Raw genomic sequence first — 22,692 nt, forward strand, 5'->3', positions numbered from 1 at the left:
TTATAATAAGGTTGTTAGGTACGAATCCTCTCAATTTTCCTATATGACCATAGTCATTACTAAGAATTTTGTTGAACAACATGGCAAGTAGTCCAAATCATAAGTATGAGTTCCTTGTTTCATTCGAAGCACAAGTCATTTCTTCTAAAAAAATTACAATGAGAAACAAAAAAAGAATGAAAATATTTAAGGATGAACATGCAATACTATGAATCATTTAGTTCATATCTTAGAGTTGATACATAACTAAATTTACATGCATGCCAGGTATATTTGTTAATGATATATGAAAGGGTTAAGAAATAGAAATAGATATATATATATATATATATATATATATATATATATATATATATATATATATATATATATATATATATATATATATATAGTTTTTTAATACACAAGTTTTAGAAATATTAATGGACCAAAATTAAATGTTGAAGTTAAGTTTCATTTTGTATCATTTGGATGGATATTCAATTTATTACAGAAGAACATTATGAGATATGTTAAATTTTTAATCATTAATTGACATGCCTTGATCTCAAACCATGTCTTTATATTTGATCATTGAAGGCATCCGTTATCACATCATGATGAGAACAAATCATTTAGAAAGTTGTAAACACTATTTATATCCTAAGAATTAATAGATGATTTCACAATTTTTCCATAAAGTAATCTTACAATCCTTTAGACCGAAATGAATTTTTAATAAGTTAATTTAAAGAGTATCAATATAACAGGAAAAATAAAATATTAATTAAATTTAAAAAAATACTATTTTAAAGTTTAATAAAGCTTTATAATATGTAATACTATTGTGTTTATCACCACTAATAATAATATAAATGTGTTCAAATACTATTCGGATGAAAGAGACATTCATATCATCATGCATAAATAACTAGCTGTAACCATTATTTTAAAACTTATACCAACAAATTTCACAGAATTTAATTGAGATCGAGATAAGAGAAATGTTTTGCCAAATGATTACATTACATGAATGGCATTTATTTATTTACTTGCTAGGACGTGATGAGAACCTAAGGTGAAAGCAAGCAGACCACATTAGTGATGTGCATGTGCTCCTGGTGAGATTTAATAACACAAAATATGAGACCAGGGAGATTAAGCATGCGGGATAGGACGAAGGCGATGGGCATGGGGAGGTGGAGATGGAGGGCAGTGAGAATGAGGGGGTACAGGGTAGCCCGGCTTGTGGCACCCAGATGCAGCCTTTGTCGACCCTTCTGCCAATCTTCCAGAACCTACTTCTTCGTTAGACTTAGCGGCAGCAGCTTCATCTTCAGCTCCAGCGTGTGTCACCAGAATCGTCGAAGTGAACAACAACATTGCTACTATTGATATCCAGCACAACCGCGCCATTTCCGTCTTCTTGGATTTCATGGCCATGGCCATTTGTTGATACAAAAGTGAAAATAAAATGATGAATTCTAACTCTACTTGCAGAATGTATAACGGAATCGATAATAGAAAAAGGAATTGCGAATTGCGTTTTGGAATTGTAGTGCGATGGATGGATCTTACTTATAGACAACACACCGGAATGGCATGGAGGGTTTACAATCGGTCGAAGGAATTCAGCGCAACTCAACCCGAAATCGTGTCAAAGCGAAACCCGACTTTATCACTCTCCGTTACGGTCAACATGTACTCGTGCGTGACACTTGTTTTTCACAATCACCCCATCTCTCAAATCTGTTACATGAATCCCCAGTATTTTATTTTGCGTGTTAATCTTTGACTCTTGAAATTTAGAATCTGATTTCAACTTGCACGATGATGGAATCCTTGTTGCCGGGAATGAAAAGAAGTGCGGTCCAATTCAAATTTAATTTATTCTAAAAGCCCTCATGGTAATTTCTTCGCTAGGTTTTTTTATCCAATTTCTTAATTAGCTTTCTTATCCAAGGTTGTTTTTGTGTTTTCCTTACCCTCCATACATACCTAATTTGTTTTGTTTTTTAATTCATTTTATTATACTATTAAGACCTCTCTTTTTTTCTTCTTCTTTTTCTTTTTTCTTTTTTCTTTCTTTATCTTTTTTTTTCCTTATTTTATTTATCTTTACTATATTATATTCATTATATCTTATAGTTAATCTTTAATGATTAAATGCTATTATTATTATCTATCACTTAATAAATGTTTTTTAGCTAGGTAAGCACCCACGAGGATTTGAACTAGTAACCTATCACAAAGAGTGCTTTAACAGGGCATCCATTCACCGTCAATCCAAAGTCCTATGGTCTTATCACTTAATAAACATTATTTTAGTTATGTTGGTTCAAATCTATATTTCTAAAAAATATCAATTCGATTCAATGGTAAATTTCATTATTTATATATATATATATATATATATATATATATATATATATATATATATGTAAAGAGCTTTACTTCAGGTTCATACCCTTCTAGGGTACTAGCTAGCTTGGAAATTTGGAAATGAATGGTTTGTGAATGTAAGTATGGATCTTTTATTGAATGTGATGGTTCTCTCACGACGATGTTTTTTTAAGATGCAATGAACCCGTAACTTTGACTTTTTCTGCTGGCAAGAGTAAAGACATTCTTTGGCGAAATGGGTGAAGAGCTTAGTGAGCATTGTCTTTATTGGTAGTCGAAGTGATGTTGTTTAGTAAAATGACTATATCAACAATATTTAGTTGTTTCATATGCATTTATCTTAAAAGCGTCACCCAACCTTTCTCAGACTTCAATGATACTCTCCTTTTGGGTGATTTTTTTTATGGGAAAAGGAATGTTAAGGTAACAAGTTTGCCACATTGGTTCATCATGCCAATTTGCATAGTTTTGAGATATCATAGTTGTAATCATATCTCTATAGTTACAAATTAGTTATCAAATCAAAAAAAATAAAAATGATACATATCCTTAGTGGCCTTATAATTATACATAAAAGCCCGCATTTGGAGAGTCTCATAACAATACATGGAGCAAATGTGTATCGAATGTCATGTTTCTAACCACTGAGTATAGTACCACAAAGGTATATTATACATGTCTTCATCAAAGGTACGACAATGTTCATTACTGATATGCTTCTAAGCCAAAAACATCGAACCCCCAAAGAAGCCATTTATTTAAACATTTCAGCAACTATTTCTGAAACCTTGTATATAGGGGTATCCTCTTTTTGCAATCAACTTACCATTTAAGTTTTTAAATGCATTCATGTTTTTCCACATAGAAGGATTAACTTGAGTATCTAATATCTCTTGGTCCACTTCTCCCAAATCTTGTTTTTTTGCATAATGCTAGTTACATAAACAATTTGAAGATATTTAGTAATATAAAAAGGGATTCTATACTTTATAAAAAAAACAAGTATCAACACAACCATCAATGAAAACTACACTACTACATGAGGGAGGAACAAATATTGGTAATATGCTATTACGATATACTTTAGGAAACGAAAACATTGTTTTGTAGCAATTTGCAATGAGATCATTCTATGGTATGTTGTTACATTGAATACAAATGCAAGCACTACCAACAACATCAGAGAGATCCTCCAAAGTGTTACCCCCTTTAGAAACCAGGCCGCTCACAGGATAGTCAAGAAGCTCCAAGATATTGTCCCCACCTTTTTAGACTTCCATGGTACTCCTTTTGTGGGTGCGGGAAAGAACGTTAAGATAATAATCATTCCACATTGATTCATCACGTCGAATGTACAATTTTAGGACATCACAGTTGTAATCATATCTCTATAGTTCAAAATAAGTTATTGAATAAAAAAATTAAAATGATGAACTATTTAAAGTTTTATTTATGTTCAAACGTTTCACCAAAACAGTTTCAATGAGTAAAGAGTCACATGTTGCAAGTAAAATAGGGCACTTAAGGGGAAGTGTAGATGGTTTATAGTTGCAAAAGATCCGAGGCTATTGTAACCAAGACGAAAAATTGGATTTCCAGCCTCGAAAAGCAAATACAATGTTAACGATAAGCTATCATGGTAAATACATTGGGGAAAGTATTCCAATACTCTAGGCACAGATACCACATGCCCCTATTCAATTGGATTCGCCTGCAGTATAGAAAAGAATAACATTAGAAGTGCATCAATGAACAATAAAAAACCCCAAACACTCCATGAAAAGGTGTTGTCATAATCATTATTTCTAATTAAATTTATGGAAAACACATTTGGACTGTCAAAGGGATGAAGTGTCTCTTTCCGCCCTACTTTGGTGAAGTTGAACTTACTGGGGTTGATGCCCTGCAAGACCTTCTACACTTGAAATTCAGTAGGACATTTCTTAAGATGATGTCCTTCATTCAGTTGAGCAATGAAACCATATTCATTTGGGATGATCTACAATTTATTACCGTCGCGTAGTCTGTGCATAGAATCCATGTTAAAATGTGTCCCTAAAAAAATCACGCCAAAAGGCATAACCAAATTAATGTATGTTCAATAGGAAATTTCAAGAATTTGCATCACATTTTGCACTTCGAAATTTTATATGTTCCTACAATTTTCCATACTTTCAATGCTTTTATAGGATGCAATATTTTTACTATGTATTAGGTTCCTGCATCTAAACAAATTCCAACAATTCTTAGTAACTCTCACAATAGCTAAACTGTTTATTTACATAGCAATGAATATAAAAGGTGAGAAAGTGAGGGTATTTATTTATTTCCTACAAAGGAGTGGGATACCTATTTAAAAATAGAGAAAACAAGTGTATTAATATCACCTTGTAAAACCTAATAGAATTCCACATGAGACTGACATTGATGCGAACAATGGAGAAATTGGCACAAATCACAAATTTTACAAGCTCAAAGAAATGTAAATGGGAAGGCTAGATATAACCCATAAAATGAAGAATAATTTTCATTAGTATGGTCATTCCAAAATGTAAGTATATCAATGTAGTAACTGCATAGAAAGAAAACAAGAACTCCACTTCATAGATTAGAGAATTCACCCACCTAACACATATTCTTCCCATTCCCCCAAATTATGGGTAATGTTGTGACTTAGAATAGAAATAAATGCAAATCACTCAAAATCTCTCTCTCTCTATCTCTCTCACTCTGAGAAATGTATATGTATTAGAATTTTGCATCAAATAAAAGGTTTCAAGCTTAATGATTTGTAAAAAACACAAGAAAAAAATCAAATGAGGTAATCTAACTAGAGAATAAATATCAATAAACTTTAAAATTACAAATGCTTCAATATGATAAAATTAAATAACTGGAGATCCTCTACATTGAGATGAGGTGTTTGTCTTACATATAAATTCCTTGATAGTAATTTATGAGCTTGATGTAGATTGTCAATAACATATGTCACTACTTTAGTGGTTTGTTGAACAATGTCTTGATGATATTTTTGAGCTTTTTGGGTTCTATGTTTTCAAGATTTGCAAAGATAATGATTGTTTAAAATGTTTTGTAAAAGTCTAGTTAATACTATTAGGAATAAGTAATATATCAGCCCAACTTTAGGTAGTTATGGTAGTATTTATATTTTATTGGAATAGTGAAAAAGAACCAAATTTTGTGAGAGCTAGAAAGATCTTCCACACAGATGTATGCATCCTTAACCAAGGGACAAAACAAGTGTGTTGTGTATAGAATCAAACGATAAAACCGGGTCTTACATATCCACTAAACTATATTTTTTGTTAGTGGTTTTGTAATTATACATAAAATCCCTCATTTGGAGAGTCTCATAACAATACATGGAGAAAATGTGCATCAAATGCCATCTTTCCAACCACTGAGTACATTACCACAGTATATTATACATGTCTTCATCAAAGCTATGAAAATGCTCATTACTGATATGCTTCTAACCCAAAAACTTTGAACCTTCAAAGAAGCCATTTATCTAAACATTTCCTGGACTATTTCTCAAACCTTGTATATAGGGGTATCCTCCTTTTGCAATGAACTTACCATTTATGTTTTCCCACGTAACAATATTAACTTGAGTGTCTATGTTGGGATCACGATTTCCGTTACACCAAAACCCGCAGGTGTTAGTAAACGGACGCATTGCCAGAGTTAACGGATCCTCGAGAGGCGGTTAGTCCATGTCATGAAACACACGAGGAGCGCTGGATTCTCTAATGCCCAACACTCTCCCCCCCAGTGCGAGCCGGGTGTGATTCGAACTAGAGACCTTTGGCTCTCATACCACTTGTTGGGATCACGATTGCCATTACACCAAAACCCCCAAGTGTTAGTAAATAGACGCATCGCCAGAGTTAACGAATCCTCGAGAGGCGGGTAGTCCATGTCATGAAACACACGAGGAGCTCTGATACTAGAATGTTGACACCTAATCCTTGTGATTGGGTGAATTTATGTAAATAGATAAATAGGAAATATGAACAGTCTTTGGGAGACAAACTAAACAGTCTCTCCCTCATGTATATAATGAAGACCTACCTGATGGAATAAACACATGAATCAGTTTTTGCTTTGAGGAGTTACTGCCTGGTCTGACATGGTATCAGAGCCAGCTCGAAAAATAGCTGTAACTCCCTTTGGCCTCCTGTTCTCTGTTCACTGCCCCTGTGTGCTCTATCTGCCATAAGTCTGAAACCTCTGACCTGTCAGCGTCAGACCTAAAAACCATCCGAATCGCTGCATGCCTTGTGGCCGTGTTGCTACATTGGTGCCTCCACGCAAGAGCGAACTATGTTGCTCTTGCATCTTGAATGCTACTCCTTTCAAGAACCATCCATTGAAGAAACAGAACAAATCAAAACCATTGTTGGGATCTGCGTGCGGGAAGCAGGTTCCATTGCTGGGATCTTACAAAATTAATTTGTTGAAAACTAGCCGATGTGCGTGGTATCAATGCTGTGTATTACTGTGTGTCAACGCTGTGTATTAGCATTGTGAATTTTCACGTCAGTTTCATGTTAAGGATGTTTATTAATGCTACTATCATTGTATGCGTTGAACTCTTGATACGCCGATAGTTTGTTTCACCCTGTTCTTCCTTGAGGTTCCTCACTAATTGTTGCTGCTCTATCAATATTAGTGGCCCTTCTCCTGACAGTCCAACGGCCTGGTTGTGCATTGAGAAATTTTTTGATTTCCTCATACATGTCTCTTAGTGGTTCGTTTTCTCGTGGGTTCTTGCATCCTCTTACCAGATTTCTCCATTTACGAACACGTCTCTGCACTTCTTCCATATCCTCGTTCTTTCATGTTTTCTGATATATTTTCCCACAAAGTTTCGTGCTTTACTACTGCCTTGTTGAATGTGGCGTGCATTTCAACCTTCGATTTAATCAAGAACTATATGTCTGGCTTCTTCCAGTTGCCATCGGTGATAACCTTGTGGAGTTTGCTTTGAAACTCCTTATCAGATTCAGTTCCATGGTTGCTCTGTACTCTGGCTTACATTTAAGGCAGTTTCTATTTACTATCGATGGAGTTGTTGTAACTTTCTTTTCATGCATGGAGATGTGATGACTTGTCACTTACATTTTTTTAAACTGACAGTGACTTACAAAAGGCCGTGCAAGTTGAGCACTCATCGTTATCAGCACTCATGAGCTGTGGAGTCGATGGTTGCTATTAATGATAAATAGTTACTTGTATATATAAACAATGCTTGTTTGATGCATAGTTTTGGAGGGGATCATGGACTCCTTGGTGTTGGCATTTGAACACCCTTTTTTTCCTTTGTGATTGGTTGGATTGTTTTTTTCCAAAGTTGTACGATTCCAACCTACTACTACTTCAGTTTTGTTCAAGGATAAATTTATACCAGTATAAATGGTATATAATGCAAAAGCCTTTTAGTGGACACAGTGCTTTATGTTGTTGAGGATATTTTTTTGGACTTAATATACTGTCATATTCTATACTTTAAAGTTGTGGAGATGAATGTGAATTGACATTTGAGTTTGCTGTCAAGTCACATCAGAACTATATTTTTCCTTCCCATTAAGAGTAAAATTTTGTAGCAGAAGTATTTTTTTTTGTTACAGTATGCATTCAAGAGAAAGAGGAAGATATTTCAAAGGCAGGGGGGCAGACATTCTCAAGGAGAAAAGGCAAATTTTCACTGCATTCGCTGCAAAAGAAATGGATCACATGATGCCTCTACATGCAAGCTACCATGGGACAAAATTGAGCAGAAAATAAACCAATAGAAAGGTAAAAGTGATGATACAGACAAAGATAAAGCACTTGAATCTGCTCACTATGTTGTGGCACAATGTAACATTGGAGTAAATGAAGATTTGTTTAATGCTTCACTTGCTTCTTCGAAAGATGGTTGGTTGCTTGATTTAGGGGAAACTTGCCACATGACTCATAGAAAAGATTTTTTGGAAGATTTCACTGACAATGTTGATGGAGTAGTATACTTTGTAGACCAATCAAAAATCAAGCCATCAGGGCTTGGCACAATCAGGCTTAAACTGCCTGGTCTCCCAGACTTTCTTCTGGATCATGTTCTATATCTCCCACAGCTCAAGAGAAACTTGTTGTCCTTGGTCCACATCCACCAGCAAGTTCACTCCATTCATATGTTTGATGGCAAGCTTGAGGTAAGAAAAGCATCTGACCACTCACTTGTCATGAGGGGAATAGAATAAGAAAGGCTTCTCAAACAAGGAACCTCTGCTCATGCACAACATTTCTCATACAATTCTCATCATGAAGAAGGTACACTTCCATCAAGTTTATTATGGCAAGCTAGATTTGGACATTTTAACTATGACAGTCTCCGCTTATTGAAGAAAAATGGTGTTTCCGGTTTGCCTACAATTCCTAGGTAACTTAAGCAATGTGATGCTTGCATTCTAGGAAAGCATAGAAAACAATATTTTCATGATTCACATTCAAGAGAACATAGAAAACTTTAACGCATTCATTCAGATTTATGTGCTCCAATGCCTGTTCCTTCTGCAAATGGAAATAAATATATCATGACATTTATTTATGACTACACCAGAATGCGTTGGGTTTATTTATTGAAGAACAATTATGATGCTTTTCAAACATTCAAGAATTTTCATAAATGGATTGAAAATGATGCACAATCTCATATTAGGTCTATTCGCACTGATAATGGAAAATAATATACATCAAATGAATTTGAAAACTATCTTCACCAACATGGGATCAAACATCAAACAACTGTGCCTTATAATCCCCAACAGAATGGTGTAGCTGAAAGAATTAATAAGACAATCTTAAATATGGTACGATCCATGCTCTTCTTCAAAAATGTAAAGATAATGTTTTTGGCTGATGCTGTTCTATGTGCTGAATATATAAAGAATAGATGTCCATCTAATGCTATAAGAAACACGACTCCATATGGAATGTGGTATGGACATGTTCCTTCGGTAAAGCATCTCAAGATCTTTGGTTCCACCTGTTATGCCTTGATACCAAAGTTACATAGAAACAAACTTGGTGCTATAAGTCGTAAGTGTATCTTTTTGGGGTATTCAAACACCTCCAAATCATACCGCCTCTATGATGAAGTAAATAAGAAATTTCTTGTATCTAGAGATGTAATTTTCCTTGAATCATCCAAAATTGACAACGTTGTTGAGTGGCAACTTGATCTCTTGGATAGATTCGCAAAAGCAAAATCATTTCAAGAATTTGATAATTAGATTCCACATCTTGAAGGGGGTATTCCTATACTAGATCAACATGTGGAATCTTCTTCTGAAGAACACTCTCCCCCGCATGAAACTCCAACAACAGATGATGCTTTAAGTGATGTAATTGATAGAATTGGGAGACACAATCTTGATTCAGTCCCAACTCAATCAACAGAGCAGCCTGGACCATCTGAGAAAGGTCCCCCAAAGTCGCTGACAAAGACACTTGAAAGTGTTCATCTTGATGAAGTTGGAAAGACAGGAACTAGAAATTCAAACAGGAAAAATGGAGGTGATGTAGATGACTCTAATTCCCCTGTTGATATGGATGTTTCTTATGATTGTGAATTGAACTTGTCTACAAATTTTGAACCAACTTCCTTCAAAGAAGCTTCTTCTCATGATGAATGGAAAGAAGCGATGCAAAAGGAGTATGATGCCCTCATAAAGAATGACACTTGGAAGCTGGTTGATCCTCCATTAGGAACCAAACCAATTGGCTGCAAGTGGGTCTACAAGAACAAGTTTAAAGTTGATGGCTCACTTGACAAGCACAAAGCTAGGGTTGTGGCAAAAGGTTTTGCATAGAAGGAAGGGGTCGATTATGAGGAGACTTTTGCCCCCACAAAAAAATGGGCTACCATCCGGACACTCTTTACACTAGTAGCTAAGAACGATTGGAAAGTCCATCAAATGGATGTAAAACTACTTTCTTGAATGGAGATATACAAGAGAATGTTTTTATGTCCCAGCCTGAAGGATTTGCTATGAAAGGACATGAACATAAAGTATGCAAACTTGTGAAGTCATTGTATGGCCTCAAACAAGTACCACGAGCCTAGTATGAAAAACTAATTGAGCATCTTCTGAAACTCAATTTCAAACATTTTGATCTTGATGATGCAACTTTATTTGTCAAGAAAGTTGGCAAAACAGTTGTATATCTTGTGGTATATGTAGATGATCTTTTGATGACAGGGAACAATGAAAGCTACATTGCATCCATAAAGAAGGAATTGGGAAAAGCTTTGAATTGACTGATTTGGGCTATTTTCATTACTATCTTGGCATTGAAGTAACCCAACATCCAAAGTCCGTATTTCTTTCTCAAAAGAAATGCATTGGAGATCTGTTAAACATGTTTGGCATGACATAGTGCAATCCTCTTACTACTCCAATGGAACAAAACTTAAAGCTCACATCTATTGAAGGAAAAGAATTTTAGGATTCAACAAAGTATAGACAGTTTGTAGGAAGTCTTAACTACCTAACTACTACCAGACTAGACATTTCGTTTACTGTTGGAATCCTCTCTAGGTTTATGCAAAAGCCTTGTGAGGGACATTGGTCTGCTGCAAAAAGAGCTCTAATGTACTTGAAGGGAACTCAAGACTTTGAAATCAAGTCTACACAGGTGGATGACTTCAGTTTGATTGGATACTCTGATTCAAACTTCAATGGAGACAAAAAAAAATGGGGTATCAACTTCAGGATATGATGTGAGACTTGGATCAGGAGCTGTCTACTGGAGATCACGCAAACAATCAGTTCCAATATATTCCACAACAGAAGCAAAATACGTGGCAGCAGCTGAAGCAAAAAAAGAAATTGTGCGGCTTAGGAAAATTCTTGAAGATTTGCAGGTAAAACAAGTACAATAAACTCCACTCATGATTGAAAATACCTCTACAATAAAGTTGGCCAAGAACCCAAAGTTCCATGATCGAACGAAGCACATCAATACTAAATATCATCTGATTCGACACCATGTTGAGGAAAAAACAATCCATCTCTGTCATTGTTCCACAAATGAGCAAATTGCAGACATCTTCACCAAAGCGCTTGGAAGAGAAAAGCTTGAACGATTCAAAATGATGCTTGGACTCACCAACATCCCTTCAGATTAAGGGGGGGAATGTTGACACCTAATCCTTGTGATTGGGTGAATTTATGTAAATAGATTAATAGGAAATATGAACAGTCATCGGGAGATGAACTGAACAGTCTCTCCCTCATGTATATAATGAAGACCTACTTGATGGAATAAACACATGAATCAGTTTTTTCTTTGAGTTACTTACTGGTCTGACAGTCTAATATATCTTAGCCCACTTCTCCCAAAGCCTGTTTTTCTACTTAGCAATAGTTATATACACAATTCGGAGATGTTTAGTAATATAAAAAAGGATTATACACTTTATTAAAAGAAACAAGTCTTAACATAATCATTAATTTTAACTACACTACTGCATGATGGAGGAACAAATATTGGTAATATGCTACTACAATATACCTAAGGAAACAAAAAACCTTTTTTTCCACCAATTTGCAATGAGAACAGTGTATGTTACGTTTTTATCTTGAAGAGATATGACAATAGTACCAACATCATTGGAGAGATCCTCCAAAGTATTACCCCCTTAAAAAAACAGACCCTCACAGGATAGTCGAGAAGCTCCATGATATTGACCTTGCCTTTCTCAGACCTTCATGGTACTTTTTTTTGGTGCTTTTTCAATGAGGAAAGGAATGTTGAGGTAATATCCTTTCCGCATTAATTCATCATGCCAATTTTCACAATATTTAGATATCACAGTTGTAATCATATCTCTATAGTTTAAAAATTTGTTATCAAATTGAAAAAAATAAAAGGAATGAAATATTTAACCTCTTCTTATTTCTATTCAAAATTTCCACCAAAATTGTTTCAATCCATAAAGCGTCAAATGTTGCAACTAAAATAGTGGAGTTAAGTGGAATTGTAGTTGGTTTATAGTTGTAAAATCTCAGAGTTTCTTGTACCCATGAGAGAAAACAAGAACTCCACTTCATAGATAAGAGAATTCACCCATCTAACACATTCTTACCACTCCCCCAAATTATGAGTAGTGAAGGAAAACAAGAACTTCACTTCATAGATCAGGGAATTCACCCATCTAACACATTCTTCCCACTTCCCCAAATTATGGGTAGTGTTGTGACCTACAATAGAAAAAATGCATATAACTCAAACTCCCTCTCTCTGACATAGAAATGTATATGTATAATAATTCCACCTCGAAGAAAAAGTTTCGAGCTTAATGGTTTGTACCAAAAAAAATAAAAATAAAATTGAATCAATGAATATTATTACATGTTTCTTTAAAATGTATTTATTTTTAACTAGTATATTTATTCTTTTAATAATAATAATAATAATAATAATAATTAAAAAATAAAATAATAATTCAGTTATGTTTAATTATATTGATATGTATAATGAAGATGTAATTTTGATATGTTTATCAATGTTTACCAATTGTTTAATTTATATGATCATCCTAATTTAATTATAATTAACTAAACACACTTTTCAATATTAAAATCATAGAACCATACATCTTTATAATTCACAGACTCGTTTAATTTATATGGTCATCCAAATTTAATTATAATTAACTAAACACACTTTTCAATACTAAAGTCATAGAACCATACAACTTTTTAATTCACAAACTTGATTACCTACGGAACCATGGCGCAATTTGAAGAAAACATAAAATTCCTATCAATTTATTGTTTTTGTATTTCTGTATTGTATTCTTTCATGTGGGCATGATCTTAAATTAACCTTTTATTTCCTTAAGAAATTTACTTGTATTTTTATTTCCCTCTTAATTTATCTTAAATTAATTAATTATAGAAAATATCATATCAACACATATAATATTAGGTATGTGGTATTAAGTCGTGGTATTGGCCCATGGTAATATAAGAGGAGTTATTTACAAGTTAGGAATTTCCATGATAAAATGAATAAATGAATATTGTTACGTATTTGTTTAAATGTATTTATATTTAACTAATATATTTACTCTTTTCATAATAATAATAATAATAACAATAATAATAATAATTTAAAAATAAAATCACAGTTTAGTTAATTTTTATGATATTGAGATGCATAATGGAAATTTATTTTTGATATGTTTATCAATGTTTACCAACCTTTTAATTTATATGGTTATCCTAATTTAATTATAATTAACACACCATACTTTTGAATACTAAACATAGAATCATATATCTTTATAATTCGCATACTCGATTACCTAGGGAAGTATGTCACGATTTTAAAAATAAAAATGTTTTCCTATCAATTTCTATTTCTTGTTTTAGTACCTATATATTGTATTATTTCATGTGCACGTAGTCTTAAATTAACCTTTTATTTCCTAACAAATTTACTTGTATTTTTTCCCTCTTAATTTATCTTAAATTAATTAATTAAAGAAAATATCATATCAACACATATAATATTAGGCATGTCGTATTGATAAGTAGTGGTATTGGCCCATGGTATTATAAGAAGAAATATTTACAAGTTAATAATTTCTATGATAAATTGAATCAATAAATATTATTACATTTTTTTCTTCAATTTATTGATGTTTAACTAATATATTTAGTCTTTTAATAATAAGGACAATAATTTACAATCACAATTTAATTAACTTTTATGATATTAAAATGCATAATAAAAACATATTTTTGATATATTTATCAATGTTTATCAACCATATAATTTATATAATTATTCTAATTTAATTATAACTAACTCAATACACTTTTACATATTAAAAAATAAAACCATACATCTTTATAATTCACAAATTTGATTACCTATAAAATCTCAGTGCATTTTAAATATAAACATCTTTTCCTATCCACTTTTTGTTTTAGTATTTATGTATTATATTCTTTCATGTATGCATGATTCTAAATTAACTTTTTTATTTCGTAAAAAAATTTACTTTCATCGTTCTTCCCTTATTTCGTGTTTATTAAACTAGATTACCTACGAAACCATGTTGCGATTTTAAAAATAAACATACTTTCGTGTTTTATTACATGTGTATTATACTTTTTCATATGCGGTTGCATGATCTTAAATTAACCTTTTACTTCTTAAAGAAAGTTTTTTCCCATTTATATTTAGTACTCGTTGAACTGGAAACATGCTACGATTTAAAAATAAATACTTTTTCTTATCAATTTGTGATTTGAGTACTGTTATATTGTATAATTCATGTGGACCTGATTTTAAATTAATTTTTTATTTCCTAAAGAAATTTACTTGTATTTTGTTTCTTTTATATTTACTGCTTATTGATCTTATAATTTTTTTTTTCTTATATTTTATATTTGTTAATGGGGTAGGTTCTTTTTTTAATCTAATCATACAATTTGACCCTACTCATTAGGATGAATTTGGGAATCGAGGGAATAATAAAGACTTTGAAAATATTCAATATTTCTTTCCCAATGAAAGTATGCAGAAGAAAAAAGACATCATTATATATATATATTCTAAATTTTGATAATATTAGATATGAATGATTCTTTCCAATTTGATAATTTTTTTCCTCAAAATTTAACATTTTTTTTTTGGATATCACAGTTTTCTTTAACCCCACTCATTATGATGAATTTGGGATTCCACGGAATACTCAAGACTTTGAAAATATTCAATATTTATGTCTAGATGACTTTTAAAATATTCAATATTTTATGCCTAGATGAAAATATAAAGGGGTAACATATCATGTAGTGCTTATTATTTCATCTTGTAAAACAAAGTATTATGTCTACATTTCTTATTTGATTTGTTTTCTAAATTTTGATAATATTACATAGGAATCATCCTTTCCAATTTGATTGTTGGAGAAGAAGTATTGAAGAGAGTGTGTGCTTATTATTTCATCTTGTAAAACAAAGTATTATGTCTACATTTCTTATTTGATTTTTTTTCTAAATTTTGATAATATTACATAGGAATCATCTTTTCCAATTTGATTGTTGGAGAAGAAGTATTGAACAGAGTGTGTACGCAGTTATTTCATCTTGTAAAACAAAGTATTATGTCTACATTTCTTATTTGATTTTTTTTCTAAATTTTGATAATATTACATAGGAATCATCCTTTCCAATTTGATTGTGGCAGAAGAAGTATTGAAGAGAGTGTGTACGTAGTTTTTTTTTTTTTTTTTTTTTTTTTTTTTCTGAAATTTTAATAACTATTTTTCTGGTAATACAATTTTGTTTGACCGCGCTGATTATGATGAATTTAGGAATCGATGATGAATTTGTGAATCTAGGGAATACTGAAGACTTTGAAAATATTCAATATTTCTCTCATGATAAAAATATTCAGAAAGGAGCCACATTATTTCATCTTGTAAAACAATGTATTATGACAACATATTTTTAATTTTATTTTTATTTTTTCTATTTTTTGATAATATTACATAGGAATCATCCTTTCCAATTTGTTTGTAACAAAAGAACTGTTGAATATTATTGAGAGCCCATACATAGACTCCTTTTTGTTAAATTTTAACAATTGTTTTTCTGATATTACAATTTTGTTTGTGCATTTTAAATGCCGATATGGAATACTGAAAGGAGGTATTAATTGAAAATTTCTCATTTCATTCAAAGATTCTAAAAAATGTTCAACCCTTTAGATTTGAATACCAGTTTAGGAATTTGCGAAATAGATTTATATAGTTTGAAATACAAGAACAAGGACACTTTACGCCCAGTTCTGTTGAATGTAAATGTGGGCATTGTAGAGGAAAATAGATATCTATAGTGTAAGGAGACATATTTGGAGACTACTTTTTTTATCAAAATGATGGACAAAAAAACTACCAAAGATTAGGATCGTATGATATTAAAGATTAGGGTTACTAATCCAGGAGGATTTCGTTGATTCAATTGCATAGGTGTTCAAGTGTCGTCATGAGTATTCAGTGTTGTTGTCAATTCAGTTCAACTTCGACAGTTTGACAATGTTGGTTATGGATCATGTTGTTCATGTAATGTTTATGGTTTTCATGGCATTTAGAAGATATGGGTTTGTACCTGGCTGTAGACTTGTGTCCATCAATAGTCCTGCCATGATTGGTTGATGACATGTGTCATGTCATTTCCTCGTAGGTTGATCATCATTGTGGGTTGTCATCCACATTGCAGGGTTTGATATGGTATGTCAACATAGGGTATCGTCATGTGATATTGGTACAAATGTAACTTTGTGATGAAGAAAAGGTACATAGGTTATTTTGTGAAACCTAAACCTAATACAAACTTAATGTTAACAACTTAAACCCTAAGTGCATTAACCTAACACCTAATCCCTAAACCATTTATCAAAGCCTAATTCTATACCTAATGAATCATTTCCTAAGTCTAAACCTCTAAACTTATGCTCATATAGCTCTGGACTATATTCATATGTTAAAAACTTGCAAAACAAACATAAAACCAAGGCCATAGGCCTTGACCACAACCACGTAGAAGGTTAGCTGCCACATGTAACCGCTGGGTAGTTGTCACATGCGGGTGGTTAACGAAGCCATCATCAAAACCATCAGGATAGCCGCCAGATGTTAGGTCGTGGTTAGACCGCCCTGTTCACATGTGGGCGGTTAACCTCCTCTGCGTGGTTAGCAAGCTGCCAACGGTCCTGTGGTTATTATAAAGTTTATTTATGGTTTTTTTTGTTGAATTTGTTAAAACAACAAATGTGATGGTCATTACACCTCACCTAGGTGTCATGGAACCACAAGACCAAGTTCCAAAACTCATCCTGAGGCAACCAAATTCACCCTGAATTTAGCCAAGGCGGTTTTCATGAACCTAGAGGCTTTTAAAAGTGAAGTTTTCCTTCATTGATGAGAAGAGTGGTTTTTTTACTTTTTGCTTATAGATTCTTGAGGTCCTAGGAAATTTTGTTTTTAGTGTTATAGGAACATCTCGGGTCGGAATTAGAATCCATAAGAGGCGTTGGAAAGCTCGTTCAGAGGACTACATGATATATCCCATTGAGTTAAAATAATTGGCTTAATTGTGGTCATTACAAAATGTAAGTCTGTAAATGTAGTAGCTGCGTAGAAAGAAAGCAAGAAATCCACTTCATAGATAGCAGAATTCACCCATCTAACACATATTCTTACCACTCCCTAAAATTATGAGTAGTGAAAGAAAACAAGAACTCCACTTCATAGATCAGAGAATTCACCCATGTAACACATATTCTTCCCACTTCCCAAAATTATGAGTAGTTTTGTGACATAGAATAGAAATAATAATTATCACTCAAACTCCCTATCTCTGACAATGTATATGTATAATAATTCCACCTCGAAGAAAGGGTTTCCAGCTTAATGGTTTGTACCAAAAAAAGTTAAAAATAAAATTGAATCAATGAATATTATTACATGTTTTTTTTTAAATGTATTTATGTTTAACTAATATATTTATTCGTTTAATAATAATAATAATAATAATAATAATAATAATAATAAAATAATAATTTAGTTATATTTTATGATTTTGAGATGTATAATGAAGATGTAATTTTGATATGTTTATCAATGTTTATGAATCATTTAATTTATATGATCATTCTAATTTAATTATAATTAACTCAACCGAGTTTTCAATACTAAGATCATAGAACCATACATGTTTATAATTCACAAACTGGATTTCCTACAAAACCACAATTTAAAGAAAACAAAAATTTCGATCAATTTCTTGTTTTAGTATTTTTCTATTGTATTCATCCATGTGGGCATGATCTTAAATTAACATTTTATTTCCTACAAAAATTTACTTGTATTTTTTCCCTCTTATTTTATCTTAAATTAATTAATTATAGAAAATATGATATCAACACATATAATATTAGGTATGTGGTATTAAGTGGTGGTATTGGCCCATGGTAATATAAGAGGAGTTATTTACAAGTTAAGAATTTCCATGATAAACTGAATCAATGAATATTGTTACATGTTTTTTTTAAATGTATTTATATTTATCTAATATATTTACTCTTTTAATAATAGTAATAATAATAATTTAAAAATAAAATCACAATTTAGTTAATTTTCATGATATTGAGATGCATAATGGAAATGTATTTTTAATTTGTTTATCAATGGTTACGAAGCATTTAATTTATATGATTATCCAAATTTAATTATAATTAACTCACCATACTTTTCAATACTAAACATAGAATCACATATCTTTATAATTCACATAGCCGATTACCTACAAAAGTATGCTGCTATTTTAAAAATAAAAATGTTTTCCTATCAACCTATTTTTCTTGTTTTAGTACCTGTGATTGTATTCTTTCATGTGTGCATAATCTTAAATTAACCTTTTATTTCCAAAAGAAATTTACTTTTATTTTTTTTCCCTTTTAATTTATCTCAGATTAATTAATTAAAGAAAATATCATATCAAAACATATAATCTTAGGTATGTGGTATTAATCCATGGTATTGGCCCATGGTAATATAAGAGTTATTTACAACTTAAGAATTTCCATGATAAACTGAATCAATGAATATTATTATATGTTTTTTTAAATGTATATATATTTAACAAGTATATTTACTCTTTCAATAATAATAATAATAATTTAAAAATAGAATCACAATTTAGTTAATTTTTATGATATTGAGATGCATAATGGAAATGCATTTTTAATATGTTTATCAATGTTTACCAAACATTTAATTTATATGATTATCCTAATTTAATTATAATTAACTCACCATACTTTTCAATACTAAAAATAGAATCATATATCTATATAATTCCCATACCCAAGTTTGATTAATAAAAATCCTTCAATGTCTTTCAATACTCTCCCTGATTCAACCTCAGTCCATTAAATTCACCACAATCTTGATTTTTTCGACTCCTAACCATTCTCACAGACAAAACCTTTGATGCAATAAAATAAGACACAAAGAAGTCTCAATTTGATATAGTAATTACAATGCCAATTCTATATATTTCCATGAATATATTCAATCACGAATTCTTGGATAAATTTCCTAACAATGATAACTCCTCATCTACATGATTTGGAGACACCTTAGTTATGGTCTTATGATGGGCATAAACATTGGTGTTTCCTCTCTCAGGTATCACACCATTTAGCTGCAAGTAAATGAACTCAATGTAGAAGAACCCATTTCAATTTTAGGAAACAAAATTGGAAAGCCATTCATAAATGACACAAACACACTCATCAGCCTAATTGATGGGGCCAGCCCACGTGGTCCCACGCTATCCCAACTTACGTGGACCTACACTAAGAATCTGGCTCGGATATATGGTGATTGCAAATTGATTTTGGTTTTAATTGACAATCAATCCACGGTACTTGGTATTGTTTCTCCTTATGACACCTGCCCTCCTCGAATTTGACAAACCCTAATTCAATTTTTACTGCCGGTTCGCGCCTCTCCCGTCATTCTTACCTTTGTTACTTGGTCTCGGTGGTCTCGGACTGGTTTTGGCTCTGCCTCTGGTTATCTCTGTTTGTGGTGAAACCCTGTTGAGTTTCCGCCGATCTTATGGTGAAATAATGCTGCTTAGCTCTGTCTGGTCATTACTGTGAGAGTCTATATATTCGGCTTCAAGTTTTTGTTGGTAAGTTACTGTGACTCCACCATCATTCAATTCGTTTTTATGACTGTGAGAACATTTCTGGGTTTGCCCTTGTGAATACTGTCGGTTCTGGTCTTCTTACCAAATTTGTGGTGAATGCCTGTAATGAATGATGTCTGGTCCGCTCAGTTGACAGATGCACAGGTCGATGGTCTCTCAGCTTGGTTCTTCTCCGGCGCTCGGCTCTGTAAACAAGGTATGACTCCGTTTCATGCTATTTTCCTTTTTCCTCTGTTTGTGCTGGAACTAACGTTCCGCAGCCCCTCCGTGGACAGGGTCAATGCTTCAGTTCTGTAGGCCTTTGGTTCCAGCTCACTGTAAGGTATGGTGACTTCACCTCAACCATACGTAGGTTTTCTTATACTTACAGTATCATAGTTTCATTCTTATGTGCAAGGGTTTTGTCTGGTTATAAACCCTGACCCTCCATCTTATATTTCGCTTGCAGGTGTGGCCGGTTCCCGTGTCTTCGCAAGGGCTCTTATCGATTCCACCCAGGTAGCTCTGCTCTCGTTTCACTTTCTTGCAGTGGCTCTTGGTCTTTGTCGTGTTTGCTATCGCTTGTTGTGTGACCTGTTAGTTGGTCTGTCGAGTTTGGGCTTGTTGGGTTTTCTCAAACCTTCAGCCGTAACGTAGGAGAGTTTTATTTGTGGGTCATCTGCAACTTGTTCGATGAACACTCGATGTACAGCATATGTAATTCTTTTGTTATGTAGAAATACAATGTAATATTCAGCGATATATAAACTTGGCTACAGTTGGTTCTGGTGGCTTACCCGGTTGCTGTTATGGTCTAGTTTGTCCCTCTGTATTTGCTGGTTCCTTCCCGCCTTGTTCTCACTGTTGTCTCGGCCAGTTAATCGATTCTTGGATACTGTAAAACACTGTTATTGTATTTACCTGAAATGAAATAATTATACAGCACTTATACATGTAGATTATTTGTTACTGAGGACATAAATATTTGAACAGTTTGTTTACTCGTGCACTGAATTAGATGAAGGAAAAAAATATGTATATCTATTATTCTCATTCAAATGCTCCGCTGCTGAACCCCTCTGTGTTATCTTGCTTGTCTTTTTGTACAATAGTTTCAGGCAGTTTGATAACTGCTGGTAGTTATTCTATTACAGTTTATTTTGCAGTTACTGTAGGCATGATTTTCTTGACTATTCATTAGTTTACTTTGTCTGCCTTTACACCATAAGGGTTAGTTGTCTTTAATCACCTATTGACACTAATCTATTCTTAACTTGTCTAACTAGGCCCTATTACAACATTTTAAATATAATGAACAGAAATTTAAAACAACAGAAGTCAATACTGTAGTTGACCATGAAAGAAATAAAACAAAAAAAAAAACATAGGAACTCGGACAGGCTTGCTGTCCACTCAATGAACTGTTTATCCTTCCCAATCTTCTTCAGAAACTGTGTTCGCCCTCTCTCGTTCTTCACCCTGTTGACCAGATGCTCCTGCATGAGGCTGCCGAGGTAAAAGAGAGATCTCATGGCTCCGTTCCATGAGTTTTTCCACCGAGTAGCCAGCCTTCAGAATCTGTGTCTCGTCGAGCCAGGAGCTGTCCTCCATTGGACGGTCCTTCCACTTGACGAGGTAACGCAGATACTCCTTCCTGCACGTCTTCTTGGCTACCTGTGTGCTGAGGATTCCTTCGATTTCATGGGTCCGGACCGAAGGCATCTGTTTCTTCCAAAGACTACTCTCGAACTGGGTGTCCCGTTGTGGCTGTACCATTCTATCATCTTCTGCCTCGGCATGATATGGGAATAGGTCTGCCACGTTGAATATGGGTGATATACCTATATCAGGTGGCAACTGAATTTCATATGCATTCGCTGAAAATTTCCGCAAAATTTTGCATGGGCCAATTTTCTTGAATTTCAGCTTGTTATACGTACCCTTAGGAAACCGTTCCCGGCGCAGATGCGCAAGGACTTCGTCTCCAATCTCAAAATGTACCTCTCGCCGCTTAATGTCTGCATGTTGCTTGTATTTCTGCGTACTGTCTTGTAATCTCAGTTTGACCTTTTCATGCAGTTCGCTCATTGCTTCGGCAAAATCTTCTCCGTCTGCACTTCTCCTTTCTAGCTGTCCCAAATCCCGTAGTTCATGTACTCCTCGCGGATGCATACCATACAAGATCTGAAATGGGCTAAGACCGGTGCTCCGATTGGGCGAATCGTTATAAGCGAATTCTGCCTGGGCAAGAGCTCGATCCCATAATCGCGAGTTTTCTCCTGTCAAACTTCGTAACAAGTTGCCCAAACTCCTGTTCACCACCTCTGTCTGTCCATCAGTCTGCGGGTGATACGCAGAACTGAAATTTAACTGTGTGCCCAGCTTTTTCCACAGGGTGTGCCAAAAGTGTCCTGTGAACTTCACATCCCTGTCTGAAACTATAGTTCTAGGTAAGCCATGTAATCGAACTACTTCTGTAAAGAAGAGGTGTGCCACGTTTGTGGCGTCGCTAGTCTTCCGGCAA

The 22,692-nt window shown here is 33.4% G+C and overlaps 1 protein-coding gene and 1 pseudogene across 1 annotated transcript; both read right to left on the reverse strand.

Annotated features, from left to right (window-relative positions):
- Positions 1-1,137: 1,137 nt before the first annotated feature.
- On the reverse strand, positions 1,138-1,395 carry LOC149149117 (uncharacterized). Its single transcript, XM_089445077.1, has one exon. It carries the CDS (start codon positions 1,393-1,395, stop codon positions 1,138-1,140), a length of 258 nt encoding a protein of 85 aa, XP_089301203.1.
- A 2,452-nt stretch (positions 1,396-3,847) lies between these two features.
- Positions 3,848-7,232, reverse strand: LOC149149118 (GDP-L-galactose phosphorylase 1 pseudogene; annotated as a pseudogene).
- Between the last annotated feature and the right edge of the window lie 15,460 nt (positions 7,233-22,692).

Source organism: Pinus tabuliformis, chromosome 9 (assembly GCF_031772625.1).
Source record: "Pinus tabuliformis cultivar Carrire ecotype Pingquan chromosome 9, CPIR1, whole genome shotgun sequence".
Classification (NCBI taxonomy): Eukaryota; Viridiplantae; Streptophyta; class Pinopsida; order Pinales; family Pinaceae; genus Pinus; species Pinus tabuliformis.